The sequence below is a fragment of the Chiloscyllium plagiosum genome, chromosome 2 (assembly GCF_004010195.1).
Source record: "Chiloscyllium plagiosum isolate BGI_BamShark_2017 chromosome 2, ASM401019v2, whole genome shotgun sequence".
Taxonomy (NCBI): domain Eukaryota; kingdom Metazoa; phylum Chordata; class Chondrichthyes; order Orectolobiformes; family Hemiscylliidae; genus Chiloscyllium; species Chiloscyllium plagiosum.
Window position 1 is genome coordinate 142,233,433 of NC_057711.1, and position 17,328 is coordinate 142,250,760.

Here is a 17,328-nt window from a genome sequence, read left to right on the forward strand (position 1 = left end):
ACCCAGATCTCCCTGTACTGCCCCTTTACCTAACCTGACTCCATTTAGGTAGTAATCTGCCTTCCTGTTCTTGTCACCAAAGTGGATAACCATACATTTATCCACATTAAACTGCATCTGACCACTCACCTAACCTGTAATCTCCTAACATCCTCCTCACATTTCACCCTGCCACCCAGCTTAGTATCATCAGCAAATTTGCTAATGTTATTACTAATATTGTAAAAAGCTGTGGTCCCAGCACTGATCCCTGCGACACCCCACTGGTCACTGCCTGCCATTCCGAAATGGAGCCGTTTATCACTACTTTGTTTCCTATCAGCCAACCAACTTTCAATCCAAGTTAGTACTTTGCCCCTAATACCATGCGCCCTAATTTTGCTCAGTTCGGATGTTTGGCACCCCATTCGTCACCTTCAACAATATCTGTCTCTACCCCTAGCATACAGTGTCAGCAATGTTGCCATCTGTAAGATATATCGAAATTGCTCACTGTCCTTTTACAGCACTTTACAAACCTGTGACCTCCACTAACAGGAAGGACAAGGACAGCAGCGCCACTATCACCTGCACTTCTCCTCCAAGTTGCTCACTACTCTGCCTTCGATCTGTATCACTGTTCTTTCATCTGGTCAGTTACTCTCTTCCTAACAGTAGTGTTGGTTTACCTAACCTATATGGATTGCAGTGGTTCAAGAAGGCAGCTCTCAGCTACCTTTAAGGCGGTTAGGGATGTGCAATAAATAATTGCGGATCTAGTTAGCGGCAACTGTATCCTGAGGGCAAATACATTTTTTAATAACCTTATCTCATAAAGCAGAAAATAGAGGTGTTAGTGCCTTCAAATAAATGTCCAATTCGTCTATTCTTTAGTCACTTAACCTATGCAACGCTAAATTAAATGTCCTCCAAAATCGTGGACTTTCATGCGCTTTCAGGTTACTGTTGAAATTTGATTTTTGTGGAAAAGCATATGGATCTGTAAACTTTGCTTTTGTGTGGTTTATATCAAATATTGTTAGTGAACTGGGCGTTTTGAAAAAACAATGATGCAGTGAAACTTTTGTGTAAAAATAATAGAGGGCTACTTGAGAACAAAATTCTCTCATTTCTAAGTGACATGAAGCTTGGCTTTCTTATTTACACATTGGTAAATCATGTACACTTCCTGTTATCAGCAACGGGACATAAAATCATACAGCATCAAGCCAGTTCTTGCATCATTGTGGACCATTTAATTGGCATGACTTCTCAAAAAATGTCAGTCTTTGCTGAACTACATTTTTCAGGCCAGAAATTTGCATGATTGTATGTATTCGCACATTTCAAATTGCTTCGTTTGCTTGAATTTGTGTTGTGCAATTCTGACATGATACCAGATGGATTTGTTTACTATTTATTTTGAGGAAATTATAAATATATTGTGCACTATGAACATTCTGTTGCTTTATTAAGTAGTTTGTAAATGCAAGCAGGATAGTTTTTGTGACATTTTATTTCTTCTCTGGCAAATTGTCCAAAATTCCCAGCTTATGTCAAATTCTTGAAGGTTCCTGGGATCAAATTTCATCTTTTCATTAGTTTATACGGTTTGTTTAGAGCTCTATTTGAATTTGGTTCTGTTTACTTTTGCATAGGATCTATTCTGATACATGTTATAGTACTCTTCACTGGGCAATCTAGTCTTAACTAGGTAGCCGTTCGGTCTTTGAGAAGTCTCCAATAAACACATCAAATAGCTAGATGTAGTGGGGAGATTTGTTAGTTCTATTTTGGGAGCCTGTAAACTAGTGGGGAGGGGTTGGTGGGGGCAAGGGTTCCTAAGTAACAGTAAAAATAGAATGACAGGATGGTTCTGCATCAGAAAAGAGCAATTTGGTTAGAAACAGCAGGCAAGGGCTTAGCAGAGGACGAGGTAAGACTGAAGAATTAAACTGCATTTGTTTCAATGCAAGGGATCTTACGGGTCGGACTGATGAACTCAGAGCATGTATGGGAACGTGGGACTTGGATGTCATAGCTATTACAGAAACTTGGCTGAGGGAAGGACAGGACTGGAAGCTCAATGTTCCACGTTTTAGATCTTATGGGAAGAATAGAAAGAAAGGCAAGAGAAGAGGGGGAGTGGTATTTTTGATTAAGGAAAACATCATTACTGTCACTAGAGAGGATATTTCTGAGGTATCATCCAGTGACTATATTAGTAGAAATAAGAAAGGTATGATCACCTTGATGAGATTGTATTGCAGCCTTCCCGATAGTCAGAGGGAAGTTAAAGGATAAATATGTAGAGAGCTCTCAAATATTTGTAAGAATATAATAGGGGATTTTAACTTTCCAGACATTGACTGGGACTGCAATAGTGTTAAGGCGAAGCCTGACATCTGTGGTGGGTAAGTTGTTGGCGGGGATTCTGAGAGGATTTACATGCATTTGATGAAGCAAGGACTGATTATGGATAGTCAACATGGTTTTGTGTGAGGAAATAGAGTCTTGTCAACTTAGTCATTGAGTCATAGTTTGAGGAATTAACCAGAAAGATTGAGGGCAGAGTGGTAGATATATGGACTTTAGTGAAGTCTTTGATGAAGTTCTGCATGGTAGACTAATTAGTAATGTTAGATCACATGGGACTCAAGGAGAGCTTGCTAATTGGGTATAAAATTGGCTTTGTGGAAGGAGACAAGATGGTGGTAAAGGGCTGTTTTTTGGACTGGAGGACTATGACCAACAGTGTTCCACAGCGATCAGTACAGGGTCCACTTTTGTTTGTTTTTTATGTTAACTATTTCGGATGGGAATATAGGAGGCATTGCTAGTACGTCGCCAATGACCCCAAAGTTGGTGGTATAGCAGACAATGAAGAAGGCTATTTAAGATTACAAAGAGATTTTGATCATTTGAGTCAATAGGCTGAGGAGTAGTAGATGGAATTTAATTTGGATAAATGAATGCAAGGTATCGCAATTTGGTAAAACAAACAAGGGCAGGACTTGTACAATTGATGGTGGTGCCTGGGGTAGTTTTGTAGAGCAAAGATGTAGGGGTTCAAGGTACATATAATGCTTTGAAATTTGCATCGAGTATTTAGTACATTTGCCTTCACTGCTCCGATCTTGGAGTTGAGACACTTGAGGTTTTACAGGATGTTGGTGAGGCCTCTTCTGGAGTACTGTGTGCAGTCCTAGTTGCCGTGCCATAGGAAGCATATTATTAAATTGGAGAGGGTTCAGAAAAGATTTACCAGGATGTTGCCAGGAATGGAGGGTTTGAGTTATTAAAAATAGGCTGGAACTCTTTTTTGCCCCCTCTGGAGTGTAGGAGGTTGAGGGGTGGTCTTATTGAGGTTTATAAAATAATGAGTGGCATAGATAAGGTGAATACCGAGGTTCTTTTCCCTAAGGTGAGGGAGTTGAAGACTAGGAGCATACTTTTAAGGTGAAAAGAAGGAGAAAGTTTTAAAAAGGACACAGAGGGCAACTGTCTTTTTGTACAGAGTGGTTTGTGTGTGAAATGAAATGCTAGTGGATGTCGATGCAGTTACAGCATTTAAAAGACATTCGGATGAGTACATGAACGGGAAAGGTTTGGAGGAATATGGTCCAAAACCAGGCTTGTGGGATTAGTTTAATTTGGGGACATGGTCAGGGTGGACTAGTTGTTCCGAAAGGTCTGTTTCCATGCTGTGTGACCCAAATGAAACTGTTGCTATGTTTTGGATATAGGGATGGCAGAAATGGATAGTAATTATAGAGAAATATTAAGACTCTTGAAATTTTACTGCAAAACAAAATCATTCAGCTATTAACTTAGTTTTAAGATATTCTGTACTTTATAATCTCAATTAGTCTGAGTTTTAAATTTTCTCAAACATGTTCTACACTGGAATTCTTGGTTTCCCCTGGATTAGCAACATTTAAATCTGGAAACAAGAGCAGTCTTTTTGTTTGTTTTAATTCTCAGTGTTTGGCATTTATTGGCAAAATACATAACTTGTCTGTTGAATGAAAGCTTTAGTTTCTAAGGCCATGGCCAACTAGTAAAGACTGCAAGACCAAGCCAGTCAGTTGATGTAATGTATGATGCTGGACTGCTACAGGTGTGCTGTGCAGTAGGTAGCTATTCCTATTTTCTTCGAAATGTAGGCACAGTTTATAATACTCTTCATAACCAGATCACTGCTACATCAAATTCTTGGATCATTTTTGCTTCAGATTGTCATTTTTCAAAACCTATTTACACAAATTTTTTTTCTTGACACTAAGTATGCTGGACACTTGCCATTTGCTTAAATCATCACTAGATTTGTTTTGTTTTTCTAAAAGTATTGTTAATTCTTACAGAAAAAAAATGAAATTGTATTGGAAAGAATAATATTTAAGTGATTTTTAAAATTAGTTCTACAGACTTGAATCTGTGTGGTGCTACAGATTTTAGTTTGTGTAACAGAATCCAACTGAAAAAGGCTGTTTTCCTCTGCAGTAGTTTAGGTCCCTCAATATCTCTTTCTCAAAGATTGAGTTTGCAGATGAGTAACAGCTACTCTGCAATTGTTAATTTGTTGACCTAGTTAAGTTTGCATTAGTAATTTCTTACTGTACTGGCATGTGTGTGCACTCATGCTTGGTTTGAAAAGAGGATTGTATTGGTGGACTGTATGAAGTGTTTCTGATAAAATCATGACATCTGATATAAAACATTGTGGAATATGTTGCTCATTAGAGAATGTAATTGTGGCTGATGTTATCTTAATTACAAAGCAGAAAATATCAATCAAGTTTTTTTTTACTGCAGTGGTACCAATGACAGATGATATCAATATAAATAGTTACTTGGCAGACCTGTTTAATTATCAAAATTACTTAACACCTTAGGCTACTTATCACATTTTTTAAAAAAAACGTTTTCTAATAAGATCAGAATATCTTAACTTAAGTGCAATTAACAACGTGTCTTGCACATGTATTAAACTATATGGTAAATGTTTCCCTTCTGTCTGGTGTTAATTTGCCACTGTGGATCTCCTAACTATTGTAGAACCTGCCTGATTTTCAAGAGAAAGCAAGTTAAGTAGGTATAGTATCAGACTATCTGCTCCACTAGATTATCAACTAGTAAGCAAAATCAAGCATTTCCCCCTATCAAGCACAGAATTGTTCTAATGTGGAAAGAGAACATTCAGCCCATCATGTCTTCACCAGCTTTTAAGAATTTCAACTTCGCGACAATCTCCTGCCTTCTCCATGTAAACCTGCAGTTTGTTTCTATTGAAATAATCATCCAATTCCCTCGAATGCTTCAATTGAAACTACCTCCATCACACTTGCAAGCAGTGCATTGGTTTTGGAGGGGGAAAAGTTTTGTGCCCTCTGTTTCCTGATCTGTTAAATAATGGGAATAGTATCTCCCCATGCACTCTGTTGAGACTTCTCATGATACTCAAAATTTTCAAATCCCCTGTTGCCTTCTTCTCTCAGAGGATAACTGTTTCTGCTTCTTCAATCTTCCCTCATCCTTGGAATCATTCTCATAAGCCTCTTCTGCGCTCTCTCCAGTGCATTTGCACCCAGAACTGTACATCGTATGTTAGCTGTCACAGGAATGTGAATACAAAACTATTAATTTTAGTATCTTATGTAAGTTCTTCATAACCTCCCTGCTCTTGTACTCTATGCCCCTGTTTATGAAGCCTAGCATACGATGTATATTAACAGCTGTCATTTTCTGTCCAACTTCTCTTAGTGATTTATGCACATATGTCTCTCAGGTCTCTCTGCTCCTCTGCACCTTTTAGAATAGCATTTTTTATTTTATAGTGTCTCGTTCTTCTTTGTTACCAAAGTGTATCATCTCAGACTTCTCACATTGAACTTCATCTGCCAGCTATCGGTTTGCTCCAACTTGTTGAAGTTCTGCACTGTCCTCGCAGTTTACATTTCTCCCAAATTTTGTGCTGTCCACAAACTTTAAAATTGTCCCTTTTAGATCAGGCAATCTATATTTTTTAATATATATCTGAAAAAAATAAGGGTCCCAGTACTGATGCCTTGGGAATCCCACTGTGAACCTTTCAGGATGATAATTACCCATTAACCATTTCTGTTTTCTTCCTTCAGCCAGTTTTGAATCCTTATCCCTTTTATTGTATAATTTTGTACAGTCAGTGTAAGATTTATAGAATTTCTCATTTTGTAGTGTTATGGTAAATGTCCACAATCAACCCTTGTTGCATTGGAAGGGAACTTACAAAATTGAAGACTGAAATTCTATTAGGCTATTAATGCAAGCTATTAATGCTTATTGCAAACAGTATGTAGAAATTAATTATTTTAGTCGCTTTCAAGGTTTTTTGTCAAAAATGTTACCATTTATGCTAATTATTTTCTTAATTGTTGGTTATTGCTTCCAGTCTACTCCTCTGCACCTGGCTGCTGGTTACAATCGTGTTCGAATTGTTCAACTCCTTCTCCAGCATGGGGCTGACGTACATGCAAAAGATAAAGGGTCAGTTGAAGGCTGAATTTAATGTGGTGTGGTATAGTATGCTTTCATGACATTGGCCTTTGGCTCTGAATAATTAAATGCCATTTGAACTGCTTGGGATGTTAACTGTTAATTTAAGGTCAGGTACAATGAAAAACATGCTCTTATATTCATTGTAGAAGATATTTTCTCTCAAGCTCAACATTTTTAAAAAATACATTTTGCTGTCTGCATTTTTCTGCAGACAATAACAGCAGTGTGTTAAATGGAACGGTACTGCAATACAGCCTTAAAGTGTAAGCACTCAGTCCACTGACATGTCACAAAGAGCTTTATCTCTACAATCTTTCCATAAATCCAGCACAATTTTGAATCCAATTCTCTATTGCAGTTAACTTGAAATTTACTTTTGATGTTTAAGAAAACTTGCCAGTAATGTCTCTCTCCTGTATGAGACAGGCTTCATTGTGCAGTTTTCTGGAGGTGTAGCATTGAAATGTTTGAAGTAATCCTCTCTCCAATCTCTATTGCTGTGCTGAAAAGTAAAATAGAAGTATTGTGTGAACAGAAGTTACCACTTTTTATTAAGACGGACATCCATGTCTGTCTGATATATTGAGGGAGAAATGGACATTTTTGAAGTTTAATTAGTACTATCTAACATAAAGAATATTAAAACAGATGTTCTACTCGTGCAGCATTGCTGTTTTGAAATAGATTGATGTATATAATTGGGTGCTTAGCTACCTAATTTAAATAAGGTTTAAATATGATTGAGGAGAAAGTGTGTTTTAGTTTGTGTATGGTCTGCATTGACTGTGGCCTAAAAGCAAACATTTAAATATTTCTGATAGAATATGGAACACAGCAGATTAGCCTAATTTTTCATAACTGTTGAGGTTCCTTTTTTAGACCTCAAACCAGAGTGACAGACAGGTGGTAACATGGCCTTCAGTTGTCTTTATTAAGAGAACTTGCTGTTAGTTTCTGAGCTGAAGCTACAGCATTGAGTAGAAGTGGCTTTTTTATATCTTATCTTAATAGACAACTCATTAATATGATCAACATTTTCAATTCATTAATGTGCCTAACATTTACAGAATGCACTTATCAGTTCATTGAAAAGTACTTGAAACTGACCAATTCAGACAGGTACTTGAGTGTTGTCTGTTCAGTTAAGTGTCGAGACTGTGGTGCTGGAAAAGCACAACAGGTCAGGCAGCATTCAAGGAGCAGGAGAATCGACGTTTCGGGCAAAAGCCCTTCACCAGAATGAGGCTTGAAAGCCTTGTGAGCCAAGGGGGTGGAGAGATAAATGGGAGCAGTGTGGGGCTGGGGGTAAGGTAGATGAAAGTGGGGGTAATGGTGATAGGTCAGAGAGGAGGGTGAAGCGGGTAGGTGGGAAAGAAGGTGGACATTTAGGACAAGTCAAGAGGGTGGTGCTGATTTGGAAAGTTGGATCTGGGATACAGTGGAGGGAAGGGAAATGAGGAAACTGGTGAAATCTGCATTGATCCCGTCAGCTGGAGGGTCCCAAGGCGGAAGATGAGGTGATCTTATCCAGGTGTCAGATGGTTAATGTCTGGCGAATGGGTTAAGTGGTTTAGACCAAATGTAAACATTCTGCAGTTCCCTCTTGCTTTGCGCTGAAGGGCTTTTACGATGTTAAACGGTTACGTCTTCCTGCTGTCTTTAGTTCCCTTTTTATCTCTATTGTTGCCACTGGAAACTTTGATTCTGATCTAACGAAGTTTCCCTGATTCAATTCATTCTCCCCTTTTATTCTTTCCTGCCCTGTGAAATTCCGCTGAGCCCCACAGAAAGGCTGATCAGACTTACCATTCATAAATTATTGTGGCCAAATCTGATGCTTCCAAGAATGCTAAGTGATTTGAGGATGGAAATTGCAGAGGCACTGTCAATGATCTTCCAATGTGTGATTTTTAACTTTGTCCATCCCAGTCCATCACCAGCTCCTCCACATAATGATCTTTCAGTTCTCTTTAGATATAAATGTAAATTTGAGATTATAGAATTGCTAATGTGTTACCCTTTAGTTAAAAAGATGAGGATAAACACAAATCAGTGAACATAATACTTGGGAAATCTTTCAAAAATGATACTGAAGGACAAAATTAATATTGTTGTCTTAATTTTAGACTAATTAGAACAATCAGATTTATTGGATTTATTAAAGGCAAGTCAAGCCCAAATGCAAGAACATGAAATAAAAGTAGACCATTCGGCGACTCGAGTTTGTTCTGCTGGAGGGTTGTTTTTCAGACTGGAGGTCTGTGACCTGTGGAGTCTCAGAAGGATCAGTGCTGGACTCTCTACTTTTTGTCATTTACATAAATGATTTGGATGCCAACATAAGAGGTACAGTTAGTAAGTTTGCAGATGACACCAAAATTGGAGGTGTAATGGACAGCAAAGAGGCTTACCTCAGATTAAACAGGATCTTGACCAAATGGGCCAATGGGCTGAGAAGTGGCAGTTGAAGTTTAATTTAGATAAATGCGAGGTGCTGCATTTTGGGAAAGCAAATCTTAGCAGGATTGATACATTTAATGGTAAGGTCCTTGCGAGTGTTGCTGAACAAAGAGACCTTGGAGTGCAGGTTCATAGCTCCTTGAAAGTGGAGTCGCAGGTAGATAGGATAGTGAAGAAGGCGTTTAGTATGCTTTCTTTTATTGGTCAGAGTATTGAGTACAGGAGTTGGGAGGTCATGTTGCAGCTGTACAGGATATTGGTTTGGCCACTGTTGAAATATTGCGTGCAATTCTGGTCTCCTTCCTATCGGAAAGATGTTATGAAACTTGAAAGGGTTCAGAAAAGATTTACAAGGATGCTGCCAGGGTTGGAGGATTTGAGCTATAGGGAGAGGCTGAACAGGCTGGGGCTGTTTTCCCTGGAGCATCGGAGGCTGAGGCGTAACCTTAGAGGTTTACAAAATTGAGGGGCATGGATAGGATAAATAGGCAAAGTCTTTTCCTTGGAGTCAGGGAGTCCAGAACTAGAGGGCATAAGTTTAGGGTGAGAGAGGAAAGATATAAAAGAGACCTAAGGGGCAACATTTTCACACAGAGCGTTGTACGTGTATGGAATGAGCTGCCAGAGGAAGTGGTAGAGGCTGGTATAAGTGCAACATTTAAGAGGCATTTGGATAGGTAATATGAATAAGGAAGGGTTTAGATATGGGCCGGGTGCTGGCAGGTGGGACTAGATTGTGTTGGGATATCTGTTCGGGTTGGACCGAAGGGTCTGGTTCCCTGCTGTACATCTCTCTGCCTCTATTCAATAAGAGTATGCTGATCCATGTGTTCCAAATGCCATTTTCCATATGTCCCCAGTAGCCTTCATTGCCTCCTAACCACTGTCTATCCATCTATGTCTTAAAAATACCCATTTACCCCAATTCCACTGCCTTCTGAGGCAGAGTGTTCCAAAGCCATACAACCCTCAGAAAAAAAGGTTCTCTGCGTTCCTGTCCTGAAAGGGCAACCCCTGATTTTAAAGCACTGCTCTGTGCCCCCCCCCCCCCCCCCGTCCCTCTCTGAGTCTGGACTGACTCAGAAGCAGAAACATCCTTTCCATGGCCACCTTGTCAAGGCTGTTCAGGATCTTCTAAGGTGTAGGAGCTCCACCTGACCAACTATCCTTGCAAGTCAGCTTGTTCGTTCTACATATCAATCTAATAAACCACCTTTGTGCCATCTTCAATGCATTTACATCCTCCTTTGTTTAAGGAGCTAAAACTGTACACCGTATTTGACATGTGTTCTCACCCATGCCCAGTACAACTAAAACATAACATACTTAATTTTATGTTCAATTTGTCTTGTAATAAAGGAAAGCATCCCATTAGTACAGTTGAAACTCGATTATCCGATCGTGATGGGCGGGCACTATTTCGTTCAGATCATCGATTATTCAGTAAATCGATTAAATGCCTTTCCTCTGGGGCTCGCACTTTTGAAGTCTGCTCCCTGTTCAGGAGACTGCAGCAGCACACAACAGCGAGACCCCACACCCCCCCGGCACAAAGCGCACAAGCCCCCGCAACCCCCCCACATACACACCCCCGCCCACCCCTGGCCTCTCTCAGGGTCATCCGGACTGCACACCAACAACAAGACTGCTGCTGCCTATGTGGGGTAAGTCTCACAAAAGTGCACAGACACACACGCAGCCCCACACGCAACTTTTTACTGCAACCTTTTGACAGGTTCCATGTTTGCCATGCACAGGACAACGTTGGAGAGATTATTCCTGGGAAGCGGTGTTGGAGAGGTGTGGGGAAGAGGTGGTAAGGTAAGGTTAGAGTACACCCCTTTGTAGAACTCCAGGGAAAGTGTGGGGAGAGAGAGGGCAGAATGTCAATCATTTGGAGATGGTGCCTGTTTAATCACTGTAAACAAAAGATGAGATCACTGTTGGAAACATGTCTTTGATGAAATGTTTCCATCGGGACCTCGAGATCTCCTTCGGATAATCTGATTTTCGGATAATTGGTATTCGGATAGTCAAGTTTCCTCTGATTCCTGATTACGTGCTCGACCTGCATATTGGTCATTTTGTGACTTATGTATCAGAACACCTAAATCCTTTTGCAACTCAGAACCAACTTAATTAAATATCTTGATGAGGTAACAGAGCACATTCAGTGGTGGAGTTTCAAAAGGCCTTTGCTGGAGTGTGACTTAACAGTCTTGTCAGCAAAGTTGAAACCTATGGAATAAAAGGGATAATGGGAGATGGTTACAAAATTGGTTGAATGACAAGAAGCAGAGTATAGTAATGAACATCTTGTTAGAAGAAGATTACAGTAGGTCTCCTCAGAGGCCAGTACTAGTAACACTGCTTTATCTTGAACTATATTAATGACCTGCTCTTGGGAGTGCAGAGTACAGTTTCAGATTTTGGAAATGATCTAAAACTTGGAAGTATTATTAATTCTGGGAAGGATACTGATAGATTTAAAGTGGAAATAGTCAGATTGTTGCAAAGTGTGAACATATGCCAGGTGAGATTTATTGCAGAGGATTGTAGTATGATTCATTTAGATTGGAGAAATAAGGAAAATAAAAAGTAAGGGATCCACTTATGAAGTGGAGCAGAGGGACATGGTTGTAACTGTGAATGAATCATTGAAGGCAGCATGGCAGGTGGGAAAGTGGCAAATAAGGCATTTGAAATTCTGGCTTTTATTCTAAATAGTCAGAATACAGAAGTGAGGAAGTTATAGTCAACATTTTTATAACACTGATTCATCTGGAGTTGTGTGTCCAGCTATGGGTGCCATACTTTAGAAAGGATGTGAAATCACCAGGGAAGATATAGAAAAGATTTACTAGTATGGTTCCAGGGATGAAGATCTTCAGTTAAACGGATTGATTGAAGAATAGAACTTTCAGACTAGATGTGATAGAGGTGCTCAAAATCATTACAATTATAAACTGATTAGATAGGGAGCGCCTCCCTTGATGGAAGAGACAAGAAGCTCAGATTACAATAACTTCTGTCTCTTGGTCAATCACTTGAACTGCAATCTCTTTGAGATATCTGAAGTCCATTAATATCCATAGAATTGCTGCCTTTGAAGAAGAGGGCAAGGAGAAAGTTGTGTGTAAAATTTCATGAAAGTACAGCAATGGAATTTGAAATCCATAAGATTCCTTTCTCAAAACAAAGTTGTTTAAGAGCATTTGTTTATATATTTTATTACATAAAGTCCTTTCGCTGACCTCTGCTTTCTCCCCTTAGTGGCCTTGTTCCCCTTCATAATGCTTGTTCATATGGCCATTACGAAGTCACTGAACTTCTGCTTAAGGTAAGATCAGCCACCATTCATTTAAGGTTTCAAATCATGAGTATTAATTACATGGGAATTGACATGTTTAAAACATCGTATTAGGTTTTGTTTAACTTACTAAATGTGAAATAAGTACATATGTTTTCTTGTCCACTATATACAATTCTGAGACTTAGTTGCGAGAAAGAAGTCATAGAATTCTTAGTGAGGAAGCAGGCCATTTGGCTCATTGCATCCACACTGAACCCTCCGAAGAGCATCCCATCCAGACCCACCTCTCTACCCTGTCTCTGTAACCCTGCATTTCCCATGGTTAATCCACCGAGCCTACACATCCCTGAACACTAGAAGACAATTTAGCATGGCCAGTTCACCTAACCTGCACATCTTTGGACTGTGGGAGGCAACTGGAGCACGTGGAGGAAACCTAGGAGAATGTGCAAACACCACACAGGCAGTCGCCTGAGGGTGGATTCGAATCTGGGTCCCTGGCCCTACATGAGACTTATCTATTTGAATATAAGCATAGAGCTGAATTTGCTGTTGTTTTAATGGAAAACTTGATTACAATAATTTGCACTTTCTTTACATATCAGAAGTTGCAGAATAAACTGAATCAGCCAATCAGTGTTACATTGCTAAGATGTGCAAATTATAAAAACTTAAGAAATGCTATCAATTTATTATTTTGGCTTTTCAGATAGAACAAAAGGAAAAAGAACTCTGGGAGATATTATGTTAGTTACGATAATGGAAGTTTGTAATTGTAATTAGATTTTTTTTGTCTTTTAGCATGGAGCCTGTGTAAATGCCATGGATCTCTGGCAGTTCACGCCACTACATGAAGCTGCATCCAAGAACAGAGTGGAAGTATGTTCACTTCTATTAAGCCATGGTGCAGATCCCACTCTAGTTAACTGCCATGGTAAGAGTGCCATGGATATGGCTCCCACTCCAGAGTTAAAAGAGAGGCTTGCTTGTAAGTATCAGAACTGTACAAAGATCTTAATGCAGTGACTGTTTTGTTGTATATTAAATTAGCTATGGCATTTAACATTCTTGTTTTTTTCAATTCAGTCATTGGATGCAAGTATTAATTGTTAGACCAGCTGCAGCTGTTTGTTACAGCTGCCTAGTTTCCTTTGAGAAGATTATGGTGAGCCACCTCCTTGAACCACAATAGTATGTATGGTTTAGATATAGGTACAGTACTGTCAGGAAGTAAGTTTTGGGGTTTTGAACCAAAAAAGGAATGATAATATATTTCCAAATCTGGATACTGTTGCTTGTAGGGATACCTACAAGTGGTGTTCCAATGAGCCTTCTACTCTTTCAGTTGTAGATGTTGACAAAGACTAGATGAACTGTTGTCGCTGCATAACAGTGATAATAGAAGTGACCATTTAAGCTAGTGAATAGGGTGCTCATTAAGCAGGCTGGTTTGACTTGCATTGTAACAGGATTCTTGTTGGAGCTGTACTCATCCAGACAAGTGGAGAGTATTCCATCACACTTCTCAATGGTGGTGAAATCGGCTGGTTTTCTCTTGTTGGAGATGGTCATTGCCAGACACTTGCATGGTGCAAATGTTACTTGCCGTTTATGACCACAAGCCTGTGTGTGTCCACATCTCTCTACACAGAAACCCATAACTGTTTCAGTATCTGAGGAGTCAGTGAATAATACTGAATACTATATAATCATCTCCAACTTAGGATGGAGGAAAGACCATTTATGAAGAAGGTGAAGATGGTTCATGCTCGGGCTCCTGGGTATAACTTGGGCAAACATTGCTTTGTGTCAAGGGCAATCACTCTTGCATCACCTCCCAGGTTCAGTTCCTTTGATTACATTTGGACTAAGGCTATAATGAACTGTGGAGCTAAATGACTATGGCAGAATCCAATCTAGGTTTACGTGAGCAGATTGTTGCAACACTTCCCATCACTTTACTGATGTTTTGAGAGTGGAATGATGGGATGGTAATTATCCAGCCTGGATTTGTGCCTTTTGTAAATGGTCTTGGGCATAATGTTTAGTGTGTTTGAGTGGCCTGTAGGTTAGGAGGAAATGGTCACGGAAGAAGGGGAAATACATTACCAGCTGCATTACCCTAACAAAAAAGGGATGAGAACAATTAGGAGCAAAGTTTCAACATTGTGTTCTTTGAATTTCCAAAAGCATTTTAAAATTTGCCTCACTGAGCAACCTAGCTTATGAGTTTATTTTTTTCCTCACCCTTCCCTACTCCAGGGATCACAGCCACAATATTTAATAATTAGATCATACTACTATCATTTAAACTATGTATGATGATAAATCTTATTCAACCAAGAAATTAAAATAAAACAACCAATTTAAAAGTTGTAATCAAAGCTGTACATCCTAACCCCACACAACTGATGCTTATTGTTCACCTTGAGAACATTTAACCCATTGTTTACTTTCTAAATTAGCATTCCCCTTATTGTCTTCTGTTTATTTTACTCCTATTTATAAGTACACAGCTGATTCTCAAACTTCTTATTTATAGACTTTTTAATTATGAGTGTCAACTTTGTGTTTTGCATATCTGTTTAGTTCTGAAACCCCTGTATTGATGTTTGTTAACACGGTGGCACAGTGGTTAGCACTGCTGCCTCACAGCGCCAGAGACCCAGGTTCAATTTCCGCCTCAGGCGACTGACTGTGTGGAGTTTGCACATTCTCCCCGTGTCTGCGTGGGTTTCCTCCGGGTGCTCCGGTTTCCTCCCAAGGTGAAGGGGTAAATGTAGGGGTATGGGTGGTTTGCGCTTCGGCGGGGCGGTGTGGACTTGTTGTGCCGAAGGGCCTGTTTCCACACTGTAAAATAATCTAATCTAATCTAAAACTTCCCTTTTTTTATTTTGAGGAGTAGATGGGTTTATCTACAGCCATCATGTGATAGGAGCTCTGAGCTATGTTGCCATATGCATGCACCCTACAATTTGGAGAAAAAAAAATTAATAATTAAGTTGTCAGCTGGGGAACAAAAAGTGGAAAATTAATACTGAAAACTTTTTTTTTTAAACAGATGAATTTAAAGGTCATTCGTTACTACAAGCTGCGAAAGAAGCAGATTTGACAAAAGTGAAAAAGAGTCTTGCTTTAGAGATCATAAACTTCAAGCATCCGCAGACACATGAAACTCCATTGGTAAGCATATTTCTTAAGTATTGGGAAATCTTCATTTTAGTGTTTATCATAGAATCCCTATAGTGTGGAAACAGGTCCTTCCGCCCAGCAAGTCCACACGGAGCCTCGGAAGAGTAACAAACCCAGACCCATTCCCCTACATTTACCCCTAACTAATGCATCCAACCTCCACATCCGTGAACACTATGGGACAATTTAGCATGGCCAATTCACCTAACCTACACATATTTGGATTGTGAGAGGAAACCAGAGCGCCCAGAGGAAATCAGACCGTTGCCTGAGGCTGGAATCTAACCCAGGTTCCTGGGTCTGTGAGGTAGCAGTGCTAATCACTGAGCCACCTGCCACCCCCAATTCTTTAAATGCCTTTAAAATCCTGAAATTTTTGTAGCAGAGAACCATAGAGTCATAGTCATAGAAATGTACAACGTGGAAACAGGCCCTTCAGTCCAACCTATCCATGCTGACCAGATATCCCAACCCAATCTAGTCCCACCTGCCAGCACCCGGCCTATATCCCTGCAAATCTTTCCTATTCATATACCCATCCAGATGCCTTTTGAATGTTGCAATTGTATCAGCCTCCGCCACTTCCTGTGGCAGCTCATTCCATACATGTACCACCCTCTGCATGAAAAAGTTGCCCCTTAGGTCCCTTTTATATCTTTCCCCTCTCACCCTAAACCTATGCCCTCTCGTTCTGGACTCCCAAACCCCAGGGAAAAGACTTTGCCTATTTACCCTATCCATGCCCCTCGTAATTTTGTAAACCTCTATAAGGTCACCCCTCAGTCTCCGATGCTCCAGGGAAAACAGCCCCAGCCTGTCCCTATAGCTCAGATCCTCCAACCCTGGCACTATCCTTGTAAATCTTTTCTGAACCCTTTCAAGTTTCACAACATCTTTCCAATAGGAAGGAGACCAGAATTGCACGTAATATTCCAATAGTGGCCTAACCAATGTCCTGGACAGCTGCAACATAACCTCCCCAACTCCTGTACTCAATACTCTGACCAATAAAGGAAAGTATACCAAACATCGTCTTCACTATCCTATCTACCTCCGACTCCACTTTCAAGGAGCTATGAGCCTGCACTCCAAAGTCTCTTTGTTCAGCAACACTCCCTAGGGCCTTACTATTAAGTGCATAAATCCTGCTAAAATCTAGATTAAACTCCATCTGCCACTTCTCAGCCCATTGGCCCACCTGACCAAGATCCGGTTGTAATCTAAGGTGACCTACTTCACTGTCCACCACACCTCCAATTTTGGTGGTATCTGCAAACTTACTTACTGTACCTCTTATGCTCACATCCAAATCATTTCTGTAAATGATGAAACATAGTGGACCCAACACTGACGCTTGTGGCACTCCACCGGTCACAGGCCTCCAGTCTGAAAAATAACCCTCCACCACCACCCTCTGTCTTCTACCTTTGAGCCAGTTCTGTATCCAAAAGGCTAGTGCTCCCTGTATTCTGTGAGATCTAACCTTGCTAATCAGTCTCCCATGGGGAACCTTGTCGAACGCCTTACTGAAGTCCATATAGATCACATCTACTGCTCTGCTCTCATCAATCTTCTTTGTTACTTCTTCAAAAAACTCAATCAAATTTGGGAGACATGATTTTCCACACACAAAGCCATGTTGACTATCCCTAATTAGTCTTTGCCTTTCCAAATATATGTACATCTTGTTCCTCAGGATTCCCTCCCACAACTTGCCCACCACTAATGTCAGGCTCACTGGTCTATAGTTTCCAGGCTTGTCCTTAACACGTTTCTTAAGCAGTAGCACCACGTTATCCAACCTCCAGTCTTCCGGCACCTCACCTGTGACTATCGATGGTACAAAT

General features: G+C 40.1%; 1 protein-coding gene across 2 annotated transcripts in view; it reads left to right on the forward strand.

Moving 5' to 3' along the window:
• The window catches only part of tnksa (tankyrase, TRF1-interacting ankyrin-related ADP-ribose polymerase a), a 150,924-nt gene that overhangs the window by 77,347 nt on the left and 56,249 nt on the right, over positions 1-17,328 (forward strand). For both annotated transcript variants that reach the window (XM_043719972.1, XM_043719981.1), the window contains 4 exons: positions 6,410-6,504; positions 12,250-12,316; positions 13,091-13,277; positions 15,351-15,472. In XM_043719972.1, the coding sequence (XP_043575907.1) occupies positions 6,410-6,504; positions 12,250-12,316; positions 13,091-13,277; positions 15,351-15,472 (471 nt within the window). The remainder of the gene's footprint in view (positions 1-6,409; positions 6,505-12,249; positions 12,317-13,090; positions 13,278-15,350; positions 15,473-17,328) is intronic.